The sequence below is a fragment of the Talpa occidentalis genome, unplaced genomic scaffold (genome assembly GCF_014898055.3).
Source record: "Talpa occidentalis isolate TD23 unplaced genomic scaffold, MPIMG_talOcc4v2.1 talOcc4.14, whole genome shotgun sequence".
In the NCBI taxonomy this organism is placed as follows: Eukaryota; Metazoa; Chordata; class Mammalia; order Eulipotyphla; family Talpidae; genus Talpa; species Talpa occidentalis.
In genome coordinates, this window is record NW_023601433.1 from 32,856,013 (window position 1) to 32,875,521 (window position 19,509).

The 19,509-nt window shown below is 35.9% G+C and overlaps 1 protein-coding gene across 2 annotated transcripts in view; it reads left to right on the forward strand.

Moving 5' to 3' along the window:
* Window positions 1–19,509, forward strand: part of FMN2 (formin 2) — a 308,497-nt gene that overhangs the window by 85,837 nt on the left and 203,151 nt on the right. For both annotated transcript variants that reach the window (XM_037510275.2, XM_054694909.1), the window contains exons 4-5: window positions 6,823–6,878; window positions 17,221–18,842. In XM_037510275.2, the coding sequence (XP_037366172.1) occupies window positions 6,823–6,878; window positions 17,221–18,842 (1,678 nt within the window). The remainder of the gene's footprint in view (window positions 1–6,822; window positions 6,879–17,220; window positions 18,843–19,509) is intronic.

The following is a 19,509-nucleotide window of genomic DNA, read 5'->3' on the forward strand; positions in this document are numbered from 1 at the left end:
TGAAGAGATTTTCCTTGCCCAAGTTTATATTCTTGGATCCTTTGTAATAGATTAACTGTTAAATAGATGTGAAATTATTTCTGGGCTCTTAATTCTATTCCATTGGCCTGTGTGTCTGTTTTTGTTCCAACACCATACTGCTTTGATTATTGTAGCTTTATAGTTCCCTTAGTTATTATATAGTATTGTTCCCTTAGTTATTATATAGTTTGACATTGTGAGTATGATGCCATCATTCTTCCTCCTTTTTGTCAAGATTTCTTTGGCTATTCAGGGTATTTTGTGGTTCCATATGAATTTCAGTAATGTTTGTTCTATATCTTTGAAGAATGTTTTTGAAACTTTGACAAGTTTTCCACTGTATCTGTACCTTGTTTTGGGTAGGATGGCCATTTTGACAATGCTAATTATACCAATCCATGAGCAAGAAATATTTTTTTCCTTTCTCTGTGTCGTCTTAACTTTTAACAAAGTCGGTTTTCTTTGTGTAGCTCCTTCAACTCCTTTAAGTTTACTTTGTAAGTATTTAAATTCCTTTGGATGTAATTGAAATGGGATTGTTTTCTTCATTTCTTTCTCATCTACCTCATTATTTGCATATAGGAAGGCAACTGATTTTTGAGTGTTGATTTTATAACTTGCCACTTGACTGAACTGATTTATTATTTCTGTTAGTTTTTTATTTCCCTTAAGTCTTTAGATTTCTCTGTGTATATTATCATGTCATATGAAAATAATAATAACTTCACTTCTTTTCAATGTTAGATTCCTTTTTCATCCTTCTCTTGGCTAGACCTTAAAATACTATGGTGAAGAGTAATGGTAAAAGTGAACATATTTGTTTCATACCAGATTTTACAAAGTCTTTCACCATTGAGAATGTTAGCTGTGGATTTGTCGTATTGTGTTTTTATTAGATTATTTATTGTATTTATCTCCAGTATTTTGAAGGTTTTTATCATAAATACATATTTATTCTTAATGCTTCTTTATTATCTATTTATAGGATCATATAATTATTATTTTTCCTTTTATCATGTGCTGAACTATGTTGATTGACTTTTCAGATGTTGAACCATACTTTTGTGCCTGATATGAATTCCACTTGGGCATGATGTATAATTCTTTTAATGCATTCTTGAATTTATTTTGTTAACATTTCATTGAGAATTTTTATTTGTGTGTGTGTGTGTGTGTGTATGAGTGATCTTTCTCTTTTTTTTATTTGTATTAGGGTGATGTTCACCTCATTAATGTGTTTTGAAGGATATATATTAACAGAATATATATTTGCTCATTTTTGAAGGTTTGGTAGAGTCCACTATGAAGCTATTTGGTCAGGGACTTTGTATTTTGGGAGCCTTTTGATCACTGTTTCAATTTCCTTTTTGTGATTGGTCTTTTCAGGTTTTCTACTACTTCTTGATTCATTATTGGATGATTGTATATTTCTAAAAATTGGCTCACCTCTGAGGTTATTGAACTGCTAGCATACAAATATTAATGGTAATCTGAATTTCTAAGATGTTTGTTGTAACTTTGCCTCTTTTCTTTCTTATCCAATTTAATTTTCTCTCTTCTTTTCTCTGTAAACCAGCTAGAGGTCTGTCTATTTTGTTTATTTTTTGAAACAGTTTGATTATTATTGTGGATGGTCTTGTTGATTTCTACTTCACTATTTAGGCTCAATTTTTAGAATTTCCTTCCTTCTACTGACTTTTGGTTTTGTTCTTTTCCTAGTTATTTTAAGTGAAAAGTAATATAATTTATCCAAGCTATTTTAAGTGAAAAGTAATATAATTCATCCAAGCTCTTTGTTGTTTCTTTATGTGAACCTGTATTGGTATACATTTACCTCAGTACTGCTTTGCTATATCCCATAGATTCTAGAATGTTGTGTCTTCATTGTCACTTGTCTCAATGTATATTTTAATTTGTTTTTTTGTTTTACTTCTTAACCCAGTGGTCATTCAGTATTCTTCAGTCTCCACATATTACTGTTATTTTTAATGATTTTTTTTTTGTGATTGATTTGTATTTCAATATCATTTTGTTCAGAGAAGATGCTTGGTATGATTTCAGTCATCATGAATTTGTTGATACTTATTTTCTGAGACAATAAGTGGTCAATCCTGAAGAATGTCCCATGTACACTTAAATGTTATTCTGCTTTGATTTATCTTTGATGTGAAGTGCCCTATATGTCTATTAATTCCATGTAGTGTAATTCTTTGTTTAAGGCTGATGTGTCCTTATTTTTTCCTATTTGATCTTTATATTGGTGAAAATAGGGTATTGAAGTCACCATTCAACTGAAGTGTTTTTTCCAATGTCTGTTTTCAGTTTTGCTAGTAATTGTTGTAAATATTCTGATACTTCTTTGTTTGGTGCTGCCTGTATATTGATGAGTGCTATATCTTCTAGTATTGTCCCCTCAGTTATTATATAGTGTCCATATTTGTCTTGTTACATATTTACATATTTATATAAGATATGAATATGGCTCTCTATGCTTTTCTTTGGGTCCCATTAGTTTGTAGGATAAATTTCAACTCTTTTATTCTGAGTCAGTTTCTATCTGAGGCCGAGATGCATTTCCTGAAGACACTGGATGTTGTATTCTGTTTTTTAATCTAACAAGATGCTCTATGTCTTTCAATTGGTACACCCTTCTGTACCTCTGGCCTGAACACCAGTGCTTGCATAAATAAATAAATCTTTAAAAAAATAAAATAATGGTGTTTAAAAAATAAATGAAAATTAGTGAATTCTTTTAAAATTAATTTTGTTATATTTTAATCAAATTGATGCATGCCACTAATGAAGCTACTACTTAATAGTCTTATGAGGGTGTTTTTTACTTAAAATGTAAACTGTTTAGAGACATCTTATTTATCATTAGAAGGCATATTTTGTGTAAAGGAGTGATTTAATTTATTTCCCATTCTTAGTTGAAAGGCACCTCCTACTCATTTAATTAACATTTTCTCTAAACAAATGTAAAACTCTCCAAGTTTATTTTGTCTTATAACATAAGCTTATTTTGTGAAAATACAGAATTCATTTCTGAAATATTTTTAGGGTTTATCCAGAGGTTTAGCTATGCTCAGAATTTTGTGAAAAGTTAAACACTAAGTTTTGTCAGAAATGTACTTTCACCTGTGTTTCTTGATAGGAATGTATTTTTTAAAAAAACAATCTAGTTTCTTAATTATTAAGAAGAGTATGTAAAGGACTGAGCAATTTTAAATGTACCCTCAAGAATGCTCTGACTGGGTTACTCTTTTAAAACAACTATCCTAGTTGATGAAAATTTAATGGGAACCGTTTGTGAGTTACAGAGAAGAGTAGAAGGCAATTCCTGAAAGAACCCTAATATCCTGAGGTAAGAGTGTGTTGGTTATAAGTGCCAGTAGAGTTTGTGTGAGGTGTGGTCTTTTAATCCACCTAGTTTGAACTAGGTGGATTTCTCGAATACCCATGCTCAATGACTCTAGTCTTCAGCTGTCACACAGAAGCCAGCTTATTTATAACATACAATGAGTGTGTTGTCTTCTGTCATATCACTTTTTGTTTTTCCTCAGACTTCTCTACTCTTTATCCTCACTATCCTACTTTTCTAACTTTCTTTTTAAATTTTTCTTACTTTTATTATTTATCATTTTTCTTCTTATCATTTATTTTCCCTCTTATTTGTCATCATATTTTGTAGTAAAGTTATTCTGTACATTTCTTTCAAGTTCAAATCTTGACTTTCTAGAACTTCTACATCTAAGCTTATTTTGAATAGTATTTTGTTATATGATTTTCTCTTAGGTATATCAGAATGTTCAAAGAAATAAGAAGTATAATGAAAAAGTTTTTTTTTAAAGATTTATTTATTTTATACAAGAACCAGGGGACAAAGTTCTTGTATATATACAAGGCCAGATGTGTGGGAGGGTGAGAGGATTCACCAGAGACGGAGTGGGAAACAGAACAGGCAGACTGACAAAATACACTGCTGAGGGGAGCAGCAGGCACGATAGGAGAGGGCTCCCGCACCATGTGGGACCCTTGCCGGCAGGCCAGGATCGAACCAGTGCTGCTGCGGTTGCAGACAGCTTAACAGAGCGTTGCTCAACCGCCTGCACCACCAGGGGAGATTTTGATGTGAGAAAGATCAAAAGTTTTTGATCTTTCAAAATTTTGAAAGATCAAGATCTTTCAGATTTTGATCTGAAAAAGATTTTGATGTGAGAAAGAATTCAATTCAATTACTCACTGAAGTAGAGGAAAGGTGAAAGTTAGGTATAGGTTTTTAGAACTTTTGTTGTTTATGCCTGGTAAGCACAGGCATTTTTATATATCCTCAGAGCCCAAAATCTTGCTTTTAGAGACAGGTACCATGGTCAAACTAGGAAACATTGAATTCACTTAATGTAAAAGCAAAACAAAACAAAACCATTAGTTTTCTCTCAGAAGTGATCCTTTGGTCTCTTCCTGCACTGAGAGTAAGAGAAACTTTTCTCCATCTGTAGAAAGTCCCAGAACCCTATCTTGCATCTCTTATGTTTGGGAGGATTTGGTGGTAACTAAAAACAATACATACGAAAGTATTCTGGAGTTTGGATTTGCTTTAATATTAACTGTTGGCTGGGTTGATGTTACAAATATTTATTCACAATTTGGTAGAGATATGTCAGTATAAGAGAATTTTTGATTAACTCAATAAAATATGGTATTTGTCTGAGACAATGGTTGCATTTTAAGACCACTCATTGATATTCTATTGCCATAATAAAATCTATTGGTAAGTGACTGTTTCACATTATTTTCAGTGATTTTTGTTTGCAATATATTTTTGTAACTAAGGTGTGGAAAGTAGCTAAAGGCAAATTGGTATCTATATTATCCCTTATAAAAACCTCACTCCTCCTTTCCCTTCACATAAACATCTAACCTTCATGATGGCACCCACTTCTTACTTTGTTCATTCTTTTGATTGCTCCTCCCCAAGAAATATTTTAAGTATGTACTGTGTGTCAGGCACTATTCTCGATGCTGGGGTTACAATAAGAACAAAAACCTTCAAAAATATTTCTCCACAAAGCTTTTGTCTTAGTGAGGAAAGAGAGATAATAAAGATAGACAAACAATTGAATTATGTAGTATATGATGTGGTGATCTACGTTGTAAAGAAAGTAAGAGCTAGGGATTAGGGAGTGGTAGGTATTGGGTGGAGTTGCTACCTTAAACTGAGTCAGGGAAACTTAGACTAAGTCTTGGGGAAGGAGTGGAAGAATGAAGGAAGTAGGCATAAAGGGAGCATGCAGATATACTGGTGCAGAAAGCCTGTGGAATGATCGTGTCTGGGAGCCTATTAGAAGGAAGTAAAATTGAGGCATAGAGAGCATGTGAGGAAAGGGAGTAAAGAGAGTAAGATATGTGTAAGCAGATGAAAGGTCATGGGCCCATGTAGATACTGCTGTAATCTAAGTGAATGGAAAACTTTCAGTGTAATTTTATAATATGCTATCCAATTTAAATATAAATACCTTTAGATTTTTATATGTTTTAACGTACGTCAACAAATTAGGAATGTTTAAACATTTTCTAGAGCAACTGCTATATCTTGTTCAGTGTCTGACCTCATGCCAGCTGAGTGGTGCAATGTGACAGGAGACAAATTCTAGGCTTCAACTTGTCCCAAATTCTTGTGCCATAGGCCTTAGTATCCTCAACTGTGAAATTCAGAGGATGGAGAAGATGTGTGGTTTTCAGACTGAGTCATTGTAGGGCCAGGAAGGCACAGAGCAGGATCTCTATGATCCGAGCAGACGGGTAAAGGAGGGTCCTGGAGCACTCGGTGGCCTTTTCAGGCTTTTATTGAGTTTACCAGGTACATGGCTGGCAGACCTTCCAGCCCCCAGCAAATCTTCACTCTTCCTGGGCTCTCTGGTGTTCTCTTTTGGCCTCTGTTTCTTTGCTGGTTCTCTTTCAGACACTCGCTTGTTCTCCTTCCAGTGGTTCCGTTCTGCTAGCGTCCCTTATAGGCCCCATCTCAGCCCAGGTGTACCCACCTATGTATGCCCACAGCCTACTCCAGGTGCCCGCCATCAGGCATGTATTCAGGACCGCAGGGATCCCTCATCAGTCCTAATGGCGGGAGGGCAGATAAGTCTGATAATCATTTACCCTACACCCATGAAGCATTGGGATTCCTGAAGTTCTTTTTATTTTTGTTTTAAATTACCATGCAAACTTCTCTTGGAAGAAAGTGCCTCCTAAATTAAAATTCCTGGACTTGGTTATTCTTTAGGTTTTCTAGTATGAATTTGCAGCTTTATAGACTTTCAAATGACAGACTAAAGGAGCAAGATTCCTTCAATCCTCTATTACTCAGTACCTCTTGGTAATAGTATTCACTATCTCACATTGGAATCAAAAGGTAAATGGGCAATAGTTAACTAGGACATTCAAGATCCTAGCTTTCAAGATAAGTGAGCTAACATATCATTTTACAGTCGTTAGCTATGTGTATATTAGCTATATGACACAAAATGGAAAATAACAATTGAGAAGAATAATCATGATCAATGTGTAAGGAAAGGGCATTAGACTATCCTGCTCATAAAATAACTGACATGAGTGTTATTCATTATATGTGTTGTATATACTGAAAAGAGTCTTGTCTTCATAATACAGAAGTATAATTGGAAAGCAAATCAGATAACTTTGGTACTTCTGGTTAAAAACATACTTTAGTTAGTTTTATTTTCTGATCTAGGAAATAGGAAAACTTCTTTAAGATATTGACTGTCTTCTTCCTTTTCAACCCAGAATCTCAATCTGCTGTTTTGGAAACTCCAAAAAAATGTTCAGATGCTGTTCAGCAGGTAAGATCTTAGGAGGTGGAACATGTTTCTTATTTGTCTAAAAACTGTGGCAGACTCTGATTTATGTTCCCATCTGTCCAGTTACATATGCTGCCCCTTTTCCCTAAGTCTGCAGGGGAATCCTGTCAGGAATAAGGGGATGGTATAAGGGGATGGTTTCTTTCATTTAGACTTTCTTTCAAAGTAAACCAATCTTGAAGTGGAATAGCTTTTCAGAAGCTGCATCATTCTATTTGAAACTAAACAGTTGGGCATAGCAGCTGTTGGTTGCAGCAGGACATAATGGCCTCTCACTCCAGATATTACATGGAGATGTTCCTGGCCAAAGTAACAGTCATGTGGATACAATTGAAAAAAAAAAAAAAAAGGTCTTTGGAGTTTTTCTAAAATCACATCCTATCTTAAGATGCTTTGGTGGATGAAACATTGGTGTCTATTTAATTTTCACAGCAAGTTTTCTTTCCTATTCCCTAAGTAGTCAAACTTCGTCTTTTTTTCTTGTACAAAAATGGATTTACTATTAAAAAACTACAATAAAGGGAACATTTATATGGAATAGTAGCTGTGCATAGTATTGCTATTTTGGATATAAAAATATTTGTTTAACTTATTTATACATTATCCAAACATTTTTGAAAATGTTTTAGTATTAGAAATTTCCAGTGAGAAGAGTATATCTGTTCCTCAAGTGTGGTTTATTAACAAAATGAGAAGACTCTTACCTAGGGTCTAGGTTCTGGTCTGTTCTGGTTAGTGTGTGAAACATACTAGCTTATCTGGAACATAGTGTTTTACTTAGTAAAATTTAAAAAATAATGATGGTTTTTGAGAACTTTTCCAAATATCAACCAATTTCCCTCTTAAAAAAAGCAAACTTAACATTGTGTATGAAAGTTATACAACAGCTGAAGGGGACTAAGGATATAAAGTTGGTCAAGAACTTTGTATCCATAACTTTGTTGTTAGACAAAACACTGATGCTTTTCAAAATCACAGCTAGATTGACTAAGTATAATTATTCTTTCATGAATTGTGTCATGAAACAGGTTTTCCTAGTTTCTTTCTGTCAGATACAGTGCTACATCAGATTGCGTCTCTTGGAGAGACAAGGTGGACTCAGCTGCAGGTTATTTAAATTATCTGTGTGAGTAGATATTAGTGAATGAAATGAAAGCAAGGTAAAGTCATTATTTTTTAAAAAGATTTATTTATTTATGCATACAAGAAATGGGGTACAGGCCAGAGGTGTGGGGGGTGAGAGGACTCACCAGAGACAGAGTGGGGAGCAGAACAGGCAGATTGACTAAAATACACTGCTGAGGGGAGCAGCAGGCAAGTCAGGAGAGGTCTGCTGTGCCATGTGGGTAGCTTCCTGGCTGGGGATCGAACTTGTGCTGCAGTGGCAGCATACAGCTTCATAGGTTGCATCCTAACCCCTTATGCCACCATGGAGGCCTTGAAGTCATTATTAATTAAGAAGATAGTGCCCTCAAAATATTTGTGCCCTCTCATTATCTTTAAGCCCTTTTTTATATGTGACTAAATTGTGATGTAAGATAATATTTGAAATTTTCATATACAGGGCATATGTTAATGAAACCTATAATAAAAATTGTGCTTTTATGTTGGTAGTAAATCACCATATTGCTATTTAATACCATCTCATACCAAAATTATGAGATATATGAATGAAAAGTTTACTTTTAAAGGTATTCTGCTGTATTTAAACTATGCTGTAGTCAGATGTCAAGACAGGTTTTAGTGTCATGGAGACTATCATTAGTTTAATTACACATTGTAAGTTTTAATCTGCCTTTGGTATTCTAAATAAATTTTCCAATTTTACTAATGTTAGTGCTTCATTACTCTTTTAAAAGAACTAAAATTTTTATTTTTCATGTAAAACACCTTGCCTTTTTCTTCTTAGTCACTAGATGGCAGTTCTGTATCTCTGTAACTTACCACTCTAGAAGGAATGAAAGTTTTAAACCAGCTGTGTTCTGTATGAGTGGTTATCAGAAGAGGTTTTCTGGTCCCTCTGAGACTTCCTGCTTTCTTAATGGAGATTTCCAGGGCTGTTTAGTCAGAATCATGAAGCAGAATTGGAACACACTCTCTAAGTTTTTCTTCAGTGTGAGTTTACCACTTGTTCTCTCCCCTTGAACACATGTAATTTATTGAGTGAATTTTGAGTTTTATTCTTTCCCTGTAGTTAAATATTCTGAGAGCTCTGTATTTAGAGGAAAAAAAAAAATCCCATGGCTAGTAAAGCATTTTCTCAACTGAAAGGGGTTGAAAGCTGTGGTATTGCTAGTGAGTCCAATGTTTAAAGCAAATATAATAGGCACTCACAGGTAAAAAAAAAAAAAAAAGAGCTATTAATACTCCTTCATTTCTTTTATAGATAACCCTATGGGATTAAGAACATTTAAAATATAACTACCAGGCCTCCCTTGGTGGTGCAGCAGTTGAGCACTGAGCTGCAAAGCTGCCCACAGCCTCTGCAGCGCTGGTTCGATCCCTGGCCACTGGGGAGGGTGCGCAGTCCTCTCCTGCCATGTCCACTTCTCCCCTCAGCAGTGTATTTCGTCAGTCTGCCTGTTCTGTTCCCCGCTCTGGTTCTAGTGAATTCTCTCATCCTCCCACACTTCTGACTGTACCCAGTGCTTGTATAGATAAATAAATCTTTAAAAAAAAAAAAGTTAACTCATTATGAAATACAAGAATAAATCAACGAAATGATCATTTAAAAAAATAAAATATAACTACCTTCTTTAAACCGTACTAATTCCAAGTGATGTGATCCAAGAATGTGCTCTCTAAAATATGTAGAATAAAACTTGATCCTTACAAGTAGTGGTTTTGGCTAAGTGTACTGTCAGGCAACTGGATTTTGGGTCTCTACAAACTACTATATTTATTATGAGTAACCATGTTTTTTAAAATGTGTTAGATAATAGAAAGAAATTAACCAGTGGTAGCACTCTTACCCCTTAATTTGTACAGTTGATATGTAAATCTGAAAAAGATATATGCTTTGAGATAAGTGGCGAAATATATCTCAGTCCACTTTAACCTCTTCTGAAATTCAGCTTCAAATTCTTCTTCTAGAAACTTAGTCAGACCTTATCCCTAAGTTCCCTTATTGCCCAAATCAATTGTAAACTTATTTGAAGCATTGAATATTCTTGTTCACTTGCATTAAAGTGTCTGGTACAGTGCTCTTGATATATTTACCACTCGGCACAATTTATTGTTATTTTTCAGAAACATCTTTTATTAGGAACAAATTAAAGAAGCAGATGTGAGAAATATGAGGTAGCCTAGTTGATGGTGGATTACTTACATGTATCCTGCCACAGAAAAGTTTAAATAGGGCCTCTCTGGTGGCGCAGAAGTTGAGCGCTGGGCTGCGAAGCTGCCTGCAGCCTCTGCAGCGCTGGTTCAATCCCTGGACACTGGCGAGTGTCCCACATGGCGCGCAGACCTCTCCTGCTGTGCCCGCTGCTCCCCTCAGCAGTGTATTTCATCAGTCTGCCTGTTCTGTTCCCCGCTCTGGCTCTGGTGAATTCTCTCGCCCCCCTGCACTTCTGACTGTACCCAGTGCTTTTGTAAATAAATAAATAAATCTTTTTTTTTTTTTTTTTAAAGAAAAGTTTGAATAGTGAAAAAACCATTGGTCAGGTCAAAAGATAGGTGTGGGTGATTATAACTCTGAAGCAATAATGAAGGACTCTCATAAAAACAGCAAGCTGCTTGTATTTGCTAGGATTTACTAGACATAGCAAAGGGTTGGGGGGAAATTTTTAATGCAAATTTCTACTGAACTCTAATGCAAAAGGTGATATAAATTTACAAAGTAATTTTAAACCAACAAAAAATTCATGGGACAAGTAAACAATATGATATTTATCTTGATATTTATCAATCAGAGAAAGAAAAATGCAGGTGGTGGAACAAGTGAGGGAAATAGCTGGGATCAGAAAACATGGGTAATCATCCTTAAAGTTAATCTCAGAGTTTTATGAATCTTGGGTTCTTATTTATTTATTTATTTTTTAAAAAAATTTTTTTTTTTTTAATAGAGGCATGTTTTATTTATTTATTTGTTTGTTTGTTTGTTTGTTTTGTTTATACATGCACTGGGTACAGTCAGAAGCGCGGGAGGGTGAGAGAATTCACCAGAGCCAGAGCGGGGAGCAGAGCAGGCAGAAGGGCCGAAGTACACTGCTGAGGGGAGCAGCGGGCGGCAGGAGAGGTCTGCGCGCCATGTGGGACCCTCCTCTGGTGGCCGGGGAGCAGCCGGGGATCAAACCGGCGCTGCAGAGGCCGCGGGCAGCTTCGCAACCCAGCGCTCAACCACTGCGCCACCGGGGAGGCCCGGGTTCTTATTTATTTTTAAATATTTTATTTTCTATATATATTTTATATTTTTTACATCATTTTTCAATCTTGGGTTCTTAATAAACATTTTGATCCCATGCACCTGGGGAAGGGCAAAGTGAAGAGGTGGTTAAGAAGAGAAGGGATGCAAAGATACCCTTGCTTGTGACATTGAAAATAGGGAGCATCTTGGCAAGATATGTACTGTAATATATTAAAGAGAAAATGTAATTTTTCTGGAAAAGTACATTTTCAGTTTATGGAAACTCCCACTAGCTCAGAGAACAATTTATTGATTTTTAGCTTTAGGAGTAGAGAAAAAGTAGAAGCTATTCCATCAGTTTTAAAAATAAAAACAGCATATGTAAAGCAGTTCCAATTTAAGACAAGAATATGAAGAAAGAATTAGACACCGCATATTGTTTTTGTATTTCTCTGTGGCTATTGGACTTGCAGGTGAAATGAAATTATATCTTTGCTCTAAAAAGTGCTAAATGGTGTATGACTCATTTGTGCTAGACAACATTGTTGACAAGCTCTGTTGAAAGGGTGATTCTGCCAAGGTATTTAGTATATGTTATATTATACATGATTTGTAGATAGTTAAGCTAATTAAAGTAAAGACTATCCTTATTGTATTTGTTCCTCCAGTATCTAACACAGTACTTGACATCTTTGGGGAGCTCAGAACATGTTTGATGAATGGGTTAACATGAGGGAGATCTTACTGACCATAGTAGAGGTTGATTATTGCAGAGTGGTAGAAAATTGCCTAATATTCATACTATCTTGGTTGAGAATGTAGATGTTGGGCCACTTTGCCTGCCATAATTACCATTTATTCCACTTTTAACTGGGGAACCTAAACAAAGTATTTTAGTCTGTGCTTTAGCTTCCTTATTTGTAAAATTAATGTCTGTCTATAGGATTTCAATGAAACTTAAATGCAATCATTTATGTAAACTGCTGAGAGGAGCTGTTGTCATAGAGTAGGCACTCAAAATGATCTGTTATTTTTGTCATGATTGCTTTTATATCTGGCAATACTCTGGTTCCAGAAGTTGCTTTCATAATATAGTTCATGCTGATCATTTGTGTATTCTTTAAACTATGTAAATTTCCTGAGTAGCTAAAATTTATTTGTAGTCTCCTAATCAATACTCAACATGGTATTTGTTGATATTTGCATATGTTTAAAGTGGTGAAAAGTTTAAGTTGCCCTTATGTATATTTTCCCAGTTGAGGTAGAATAGGTGCCTTTCTATGTCAGTTTATACTGTTAACACAAGTCCTTTTTGCAGTATATTTAGTTCTATTTTTTTTTACCTTTTTGTGCTATTTGTTGGTGACTTTGTGTTTAAACTACTCCTCAGTGTAGTGCTACACTGCTGTCTTGCGATCTGACATGCAATAAGACAGATGTGCTTTTTAAAAATGATGCAATGTTAGATTTGTTCAGGCATGAATTATAGTGACATCGGAATGAATTCAATTTTAATAAATTAGAGATGTATATTAAATAACGTGCTTTAAACAGAAATACACATAAAACAAGAAAATGTATTGATCTGTTGAAGAAACTTTTGTGGTGGAATATTCAAAAGAACATAACTCTGTATTTCCCCTAGGAGCAGTGGTTCAATATTCCCTAATATTTTGTTTGCAGTGACTTTATAGAATGTGCACAAGAATCCAGTGTATCTTATTTAATCTTCATAGCATACCTTTTCAGTGTGCAGGACAAATAACATGGTAACCACATTTTACTGTCTACTGAAGACCTATGTATCAATTAAGAGGATTTAAAATGTTTTATGTTCCGCATAAGAATCATGAGTTTTTTAGCATGAAAGTAAATGATGAGCAAATGCCAGGTAAGAGAATGTGGTATTACTATGTCGAGGGAGAATGGAACCAGGTAGGTGAACCAGTTGCTAAATTATCAAAATGTCCTCATTATGAGGTAAGAAGAGCCTCAACTGAGGTGCTAATGGGATAAAGGAAAAGAAACAGTAAAATGTTGAGACAATGTATTTTGTACCATATTTAGGCTAGAAATTAGACTATGATTCTCAAAATGTGGTGTCTGGAGCAGCAGCCTCAGCATCACTTGGAAACTGCTAAGAAATGGGAATTCTCAGGTCCTGCTTCAGATCTACTGAATTGGAAATTATGGTGGTGTGGTCCAGAAACCTATTTTGCAACAATCCCTCTTGTGTACATCAAGTTTAAGAACAACAGAATTAGAAAAAAAGATTCAAAGATGTCACCACACTTAGGTAAATTGCAAGGAAGGAAAGTGATATTTATTGGAAGGATAAGGTGAGGGTAACCAAACATTAATGATAGCTAAGCATGTATGAAGCAAAACTTTGATGAGGGAAAAAAAACTTGCATGTAGTTAGTATGGAGATGAGAGGTTGAAAATGTAAAAATTAATGAACTCTTCTGGTATATATGCAGAAGACAGAAGGCAAAGGGCAATCTTGGAGTTACTACAGATTTGCCACCATATGCCTCCCACCCCCAATTCTAAAGGAAGCACTAGAGAAAAAGAAATGGGGAGATTATTAATTTATAGAAGTGAAGTGAGTAAGAAGGAAGGCATGATTGATAGTCTCAGATTCTTTATAAAGACCAGTATAATATTTGGCAATAGGAAAATATTTAGGATTGGTGGGAAAGCAATTCTAGTAGAGTGGCAGGATCAAAAAGGAACATTCCTTTTGGACAAGCAACAGCATTCCTGGGTAACATTCCTAATCTGCTAAATTTCCCCCCCCCATTTTTTCTTTATGAAATTTTAATGACTTTGGAGAATAGAATAGAGGAAGTTGATTAGGAAGTGAAATACTGGGCTGAACTGTATATCCATGTACCATTAATGAAAGAGAAACTGTAGTAAAAGAGTGCTTTTCTTACTTGCACTCTTTAATACCATTCAGCAATATATTGCTTTTGAATATGGTCTGACACCATGCCACACATAACTAATGAGGAAATTAGGAAGTTATGAGGGAACCAAGAGGCAGATTCTCCTTTCTGTTTATTTCCATAATTTCTGACTCCTTTTCCACATGTGTTGTTCATTACTTCCATTGCGATTATTCACTAATGATGATATTAGTCTTCCCATTCTCAATCAAGTTATGAACTACTCTGATAAAGAGATGTTGAAAGTAACTCAGTCAATCATGACTTCTAATTCTCCCTCTTCCCTCCATCTCACATTTCTCATCTATGTACTTAAGAGATTAGAAGATATTTGTCATGTCCTATTCAGTTCAGAAAATTATAATTTCAGTAATTCATCAGTTTTTCATTGTAAGGATTCCAGAGATACCACTTTAACTCTGAAGTTTTCTTTTCTATATGTTATATTTTAAGAAGCCCTAATTAAATTGTATGCCATTTACCATACATTCTGATATTTTCTTCTATCCTGAAATACCCTTTCAAACTTGAAAGTGATTGTACTTCATTTTTATGCATAATCTTATCTACTTAAAATATGGATTTTTATTCTTGTAGATTTCAGCATAGCATGTTAGTTTTTGTAAATTTGAAATGTCATTGGTTTGAACCAAAAATCTTATAATATTTTAGAATTTAGAAAATGAAAAACAGAGAACATTTATACTTCTGTAAAGAATATGATTCAGATTTTACAGATGTCTAGTCATGTCCTATTTTGCCGGTGATGTCTTAGAATTTAAAAGGACTTGGATATCTGAGTATGTAAGAATATAAATTAAATATTTCCTTAAAATTTACAAAATAAATTGATAGTGTTAATTTGCCAATAAATATATTTTATAGGCTAGGTTCTGAAACTATCTTGCTTACAAAATAAACATAGTAAAGTTTCAAAAATGAACAAATTAACCTTTCAGCAACAGCTTTACTTAAGTGTATCTTGGCTTCCTTCCTTTTTGATTGTTGTAACCTTAATGTTGCAGCTTTTTTTTTTTTCCTGGGAATGGGACAGGTATTTGGAAAAGTGATTTTGGTGAACTTTCTATTTTTTAGTGGCAAGTATTATTTTGTGACATGCAGGTATTTAAACAACTTATAAGACCCACTAGCATCCACATATAAGATTTTACAGGAATAGAAGATTTTTAGTTGACTTATTTGTATTGCTTGTTCAAAGTGGATTATAGACTGTACCACTTATGAGATTTAAGGGTTTGAAACAATATTTTATAAATACAAATAATCCCCAAAATTAATATTATATAAAGAATATTACTTAATGTATTGACTAAAATAGATTTGTTGTCTTTCCTGAATTTGCAACTATGTACCCATATACAGATTCTATACAAAATTGTGAAGACCACACTCTTCCCATTATAAATATGTTTTATTTCTGGGTGTACAATTCTATTTCATCAGGCTCTGTGTCTGGTTTTATTCCAGTACAATGAGGTTTTGATTACTATCGCTTGTATACTTTGAAGTCTGGGGGTGTGACGTCACTGTTCTTTTTTATCAGGATCACTTAGGTTATTCAGGGCTTTGCAGACAATCAGAGAATTTGGAAACTTTGGTGTATTTTGCAGTCCTTTAATGCTTAGACAGGGGACCATATACAAAGGCAGGCAGAAAGAACAATAGAGAGACTGCAACTCTGAGAGAGGCAGGACAGTAACTCCCCTGCCTACTCCCCTTTACACTGTTAAGTGCCCATAGCCACACAACTGATACATTGTTGCAAATAGAAGGCCCATCTATTGTTTGCTAGATGTTTGAATGGTGGAAAACAGCATTTCAAGGTATGGGCAGTCTGTTGTGTGGAAGGCAAAAAATGGCCTGATTTACTCATTTCCCTTGCAGTCTTTACACTCAGTATTATTATAACCTGTGTCCTCAATGGTTTTGTGTGGTGTATTGAATTTACTGGCTTGTAAAAATGAGGACAAAATCTATAGAGAATAGATGTGGTAATTATTATTTTGCAATTATTGTGCATTAGAAGACCATTTTCTTCTCCTTCCACTCCTCTTCGCATAATCTTTTCTTTCCTATCCTTATTGCCTTTAAATTTATGTAGCATTGAAATATACTTAAATCTATGATGAAAAAGAGCTTATCTTTACAATAAATAACATTTAAGAATTGAATTTTAGAAGATTTTCAGAATCTACTTCTTACATGCCATTCATCAACAAATATTTTTAAATGATCATTGTTGACGGGAAAGTTAGAATTCTAGTCATGTATTAGGATAACTCAAAAATGCTTATTAATTCTTCAAGATTACCTTCAAGAGCATGCTGAAAAGATGAAAATAATCTATACTACCTTCAGTTATTCATTGTTTTCTCTTCCCTTTTTCTATCCATTTCTCTTTAGCTTTTCTTTTTACTCATCTGTTACTCAAAAGTCCCATAAGACTTTCCCCATTTTTACCCAAAGTATTTTTTTTTTTCTTAAAGGATTCCTGTCTGATTGTATGTCTTGGGATATATGAGGGTGATGTGAGGGTGATGCATGTGCACAAATCCATATGACTGTCAAAGACATTTCACAAACATCACTGGAAACTACTTCAGTGACTATCATTAAAAGGTCATGATTACCTTTAAAACCCAGAATTTCAAATGTCTTTAGGGAATATTCTAATAGCAAATATTACAAGGTAGGGAAGACAGGTTATTCTGGAAAAGGACTGGGTTGTCACTCATAATTATCTGATATTTTCAATGGCTTGTCTTCAATAATATCACTCAAATATTAGAAACATGAACCTTAGAACTTTATGGTAAGGTGTGTCAATCACTTTTAAATCCAAGAGTAGAAAAGCCAAGACACATGGGAACATTTCTGTGGAGGGATCTTTCTGGAAGTATTACAACAAATACATTTTGCTTATTTTTGTTAAGTCCTTTTTTCTTATTATTTGGAGTTTTTCTTATTTTGTATTTAACTATATCTTATCTTTGTTTTATCTCAGGAAGTTTTTGACATGAAGTCTGAGGGACAGGCAACTGTAATTCAACAGCTGGAACAGACCATTGAGGATCTGAGGACCAAAATAGCTGAACTAGAAAAGCACTACCCTGTTGTGGATATGGAGGTGACTAGTGGCCATCATGGGATTCAGAATGGAATGGCACCCTCAGAAGATAACTGTCTTGAAGCATTCAGGTTAGGAGAAAAGGATGTACAGCATCAAAGGATTTTACAGGCAAAATCAATCCAGACATCCCCAACAGAAGAGGACAGGACATCAACACTGCCTTCTGTGAATGCTCTGCCAGAATGTCCCCCATGTCCACCTGGGGATGAAAGTGCATACTCGGTTGTGCCGACCTCACTTTCTGGACCTCAGACAAAATTCTGTTCAGAGATTTCTTTGATTGTATCTCCAAGGCGTATATCAGTACAACTTGAAGCACAAGCACAGCTTCCATCACCTCTATCCCTTCCTCAGGTGGATAGTCAAGGACAGGTTGGATCACAGCCTTCCCATCTTTCTCTTCATACTGAGTTTGAAACCAGCCATGAACATACTATGTTCTCTTCCTTTGAATGCAGCCATAGCATCCCACCCCCACCACCTCTTCCTATGTCTTGCACAGAGTCCTCCAGCTCCATGCCTGGTGTGAGCGTGGCAGCATCTCCACATCCCCCTCTCTCTGGCACCACAGGGCCTGCTCTGCCCAGTACAGCAATCCCTCCTCCTCCTCCTCCTCCTCCTCCTCCTCCTCCTCCTCTGCCTGGCACAGAAATGCTGTCATCCCCTCTCCCACCTTTGTCTAGTAAGGGAATACCTCCTCCTCCCCCTCTGCCAGGTGAGGGAATACCTCCTCCCAGGCCTCTTTCTGGAGTAGGAATACCTCCTCCTCCCCCCCCACTTCCTGGAATGGAAATACCTCCTCCCCCACCTCTGCCAGGAATGGGGATACCCCCTCCCCCACCTCTGCCAGGAGTGGGGATACCCCCTCCCCCACCTCTGCCAGGAGTGGGGATACCTCCTCCCCCACCTCTGCCTGGAGTGGGGATACCTCCTCCCCCACCTCTGCCTGGAGTGGGGATACCTCCTCCCCCACCTCTGCCTGGAGAAGGGATACCCCCTCCCCCACCTCTGCCAGGAGTGGGGATACCCCCTCCTCCACCTCTGCCTGGAGTGGGGATACCCCCTCCCCCACCTCTGCCTGGAATGGGGATACCCCCTCCCCCACCTCTGCCTGGAGTGGGGATACCTCCTCCCCCACCTCTGCCTGGAGGGGGGATACCCCCTCCTCCACCTCTGCCTGGAGTGGGGATTCCTGCAGTTCCTCCTTTGTCAGGTATGGGGATTCCACCTGCTCCAGCTCCTCCTCTCCTTCCAGGAAGAGATATTCCTCCACCACCACCCCCCCCTCTGCTTCCTGGATCAGGTTCTTCACTCTCCCCACAAGTGAGCAGCAGCACTTTACCAACACAAGTGTGTGGATTTCTTCCTCCTCCCTTGCCAACAGGCTTGTTTGGATTAGGGATGAACCAGGACAAAGGGAGTAGGAAGCAGCCTATAGAGCCTTGCCGCCCAATGAAGCCTCTCTATTGGACAAGAATTCAACTACATAGTAAAAGGTAACATGAATGACAGCTTACCTTTACAATATGTTGATATTAAGGAAACATTTTACTTTAAAACTTTAATGTATTTTTAAAATAGTATTCTAAAGCTGGTCTTTAGTTTTTTTTTTTTACAATATTTAGTGAAGTAAGTATTCTGTTATTTAAAATTATAGGTTTTTCTCCAGAGGTATGAAGGACATAAAACAAATCAAACACACATTCACACACATACACACACATATAAATATATATAAATGACATATATACAAATTTATATATACTTATATATGTCTGTGTATATAAGATGTACATATATGGATCCACATAGTTATTGAATGATCTTTTAAAGATGGAGGGATATATTTCTAACATATATGCCCTGTTGCCCAGTTACAGACCTTACTGCTACTTGCTTAAATAAATGGAAACTACACTTAATGTGCTTTCAAGAAAATGAGTCAGGACAGATAAGCAGAGACATTTGTAGCCAAACTATTTTCTATATGAAAATCTACTCTTTTTGCTGACTATTTAAATTTCCATTTCTGACAAAAAGCTTATAATGTAAATCAAATTCTTAGACAAACTGATTCTTGAGAATACATATTTTTTGCATCCTTTTGAAGGCAGTCTTGTTTTACTATCCCATTTATTTTGCAGTAGTTTTTCTTTTCAGAAA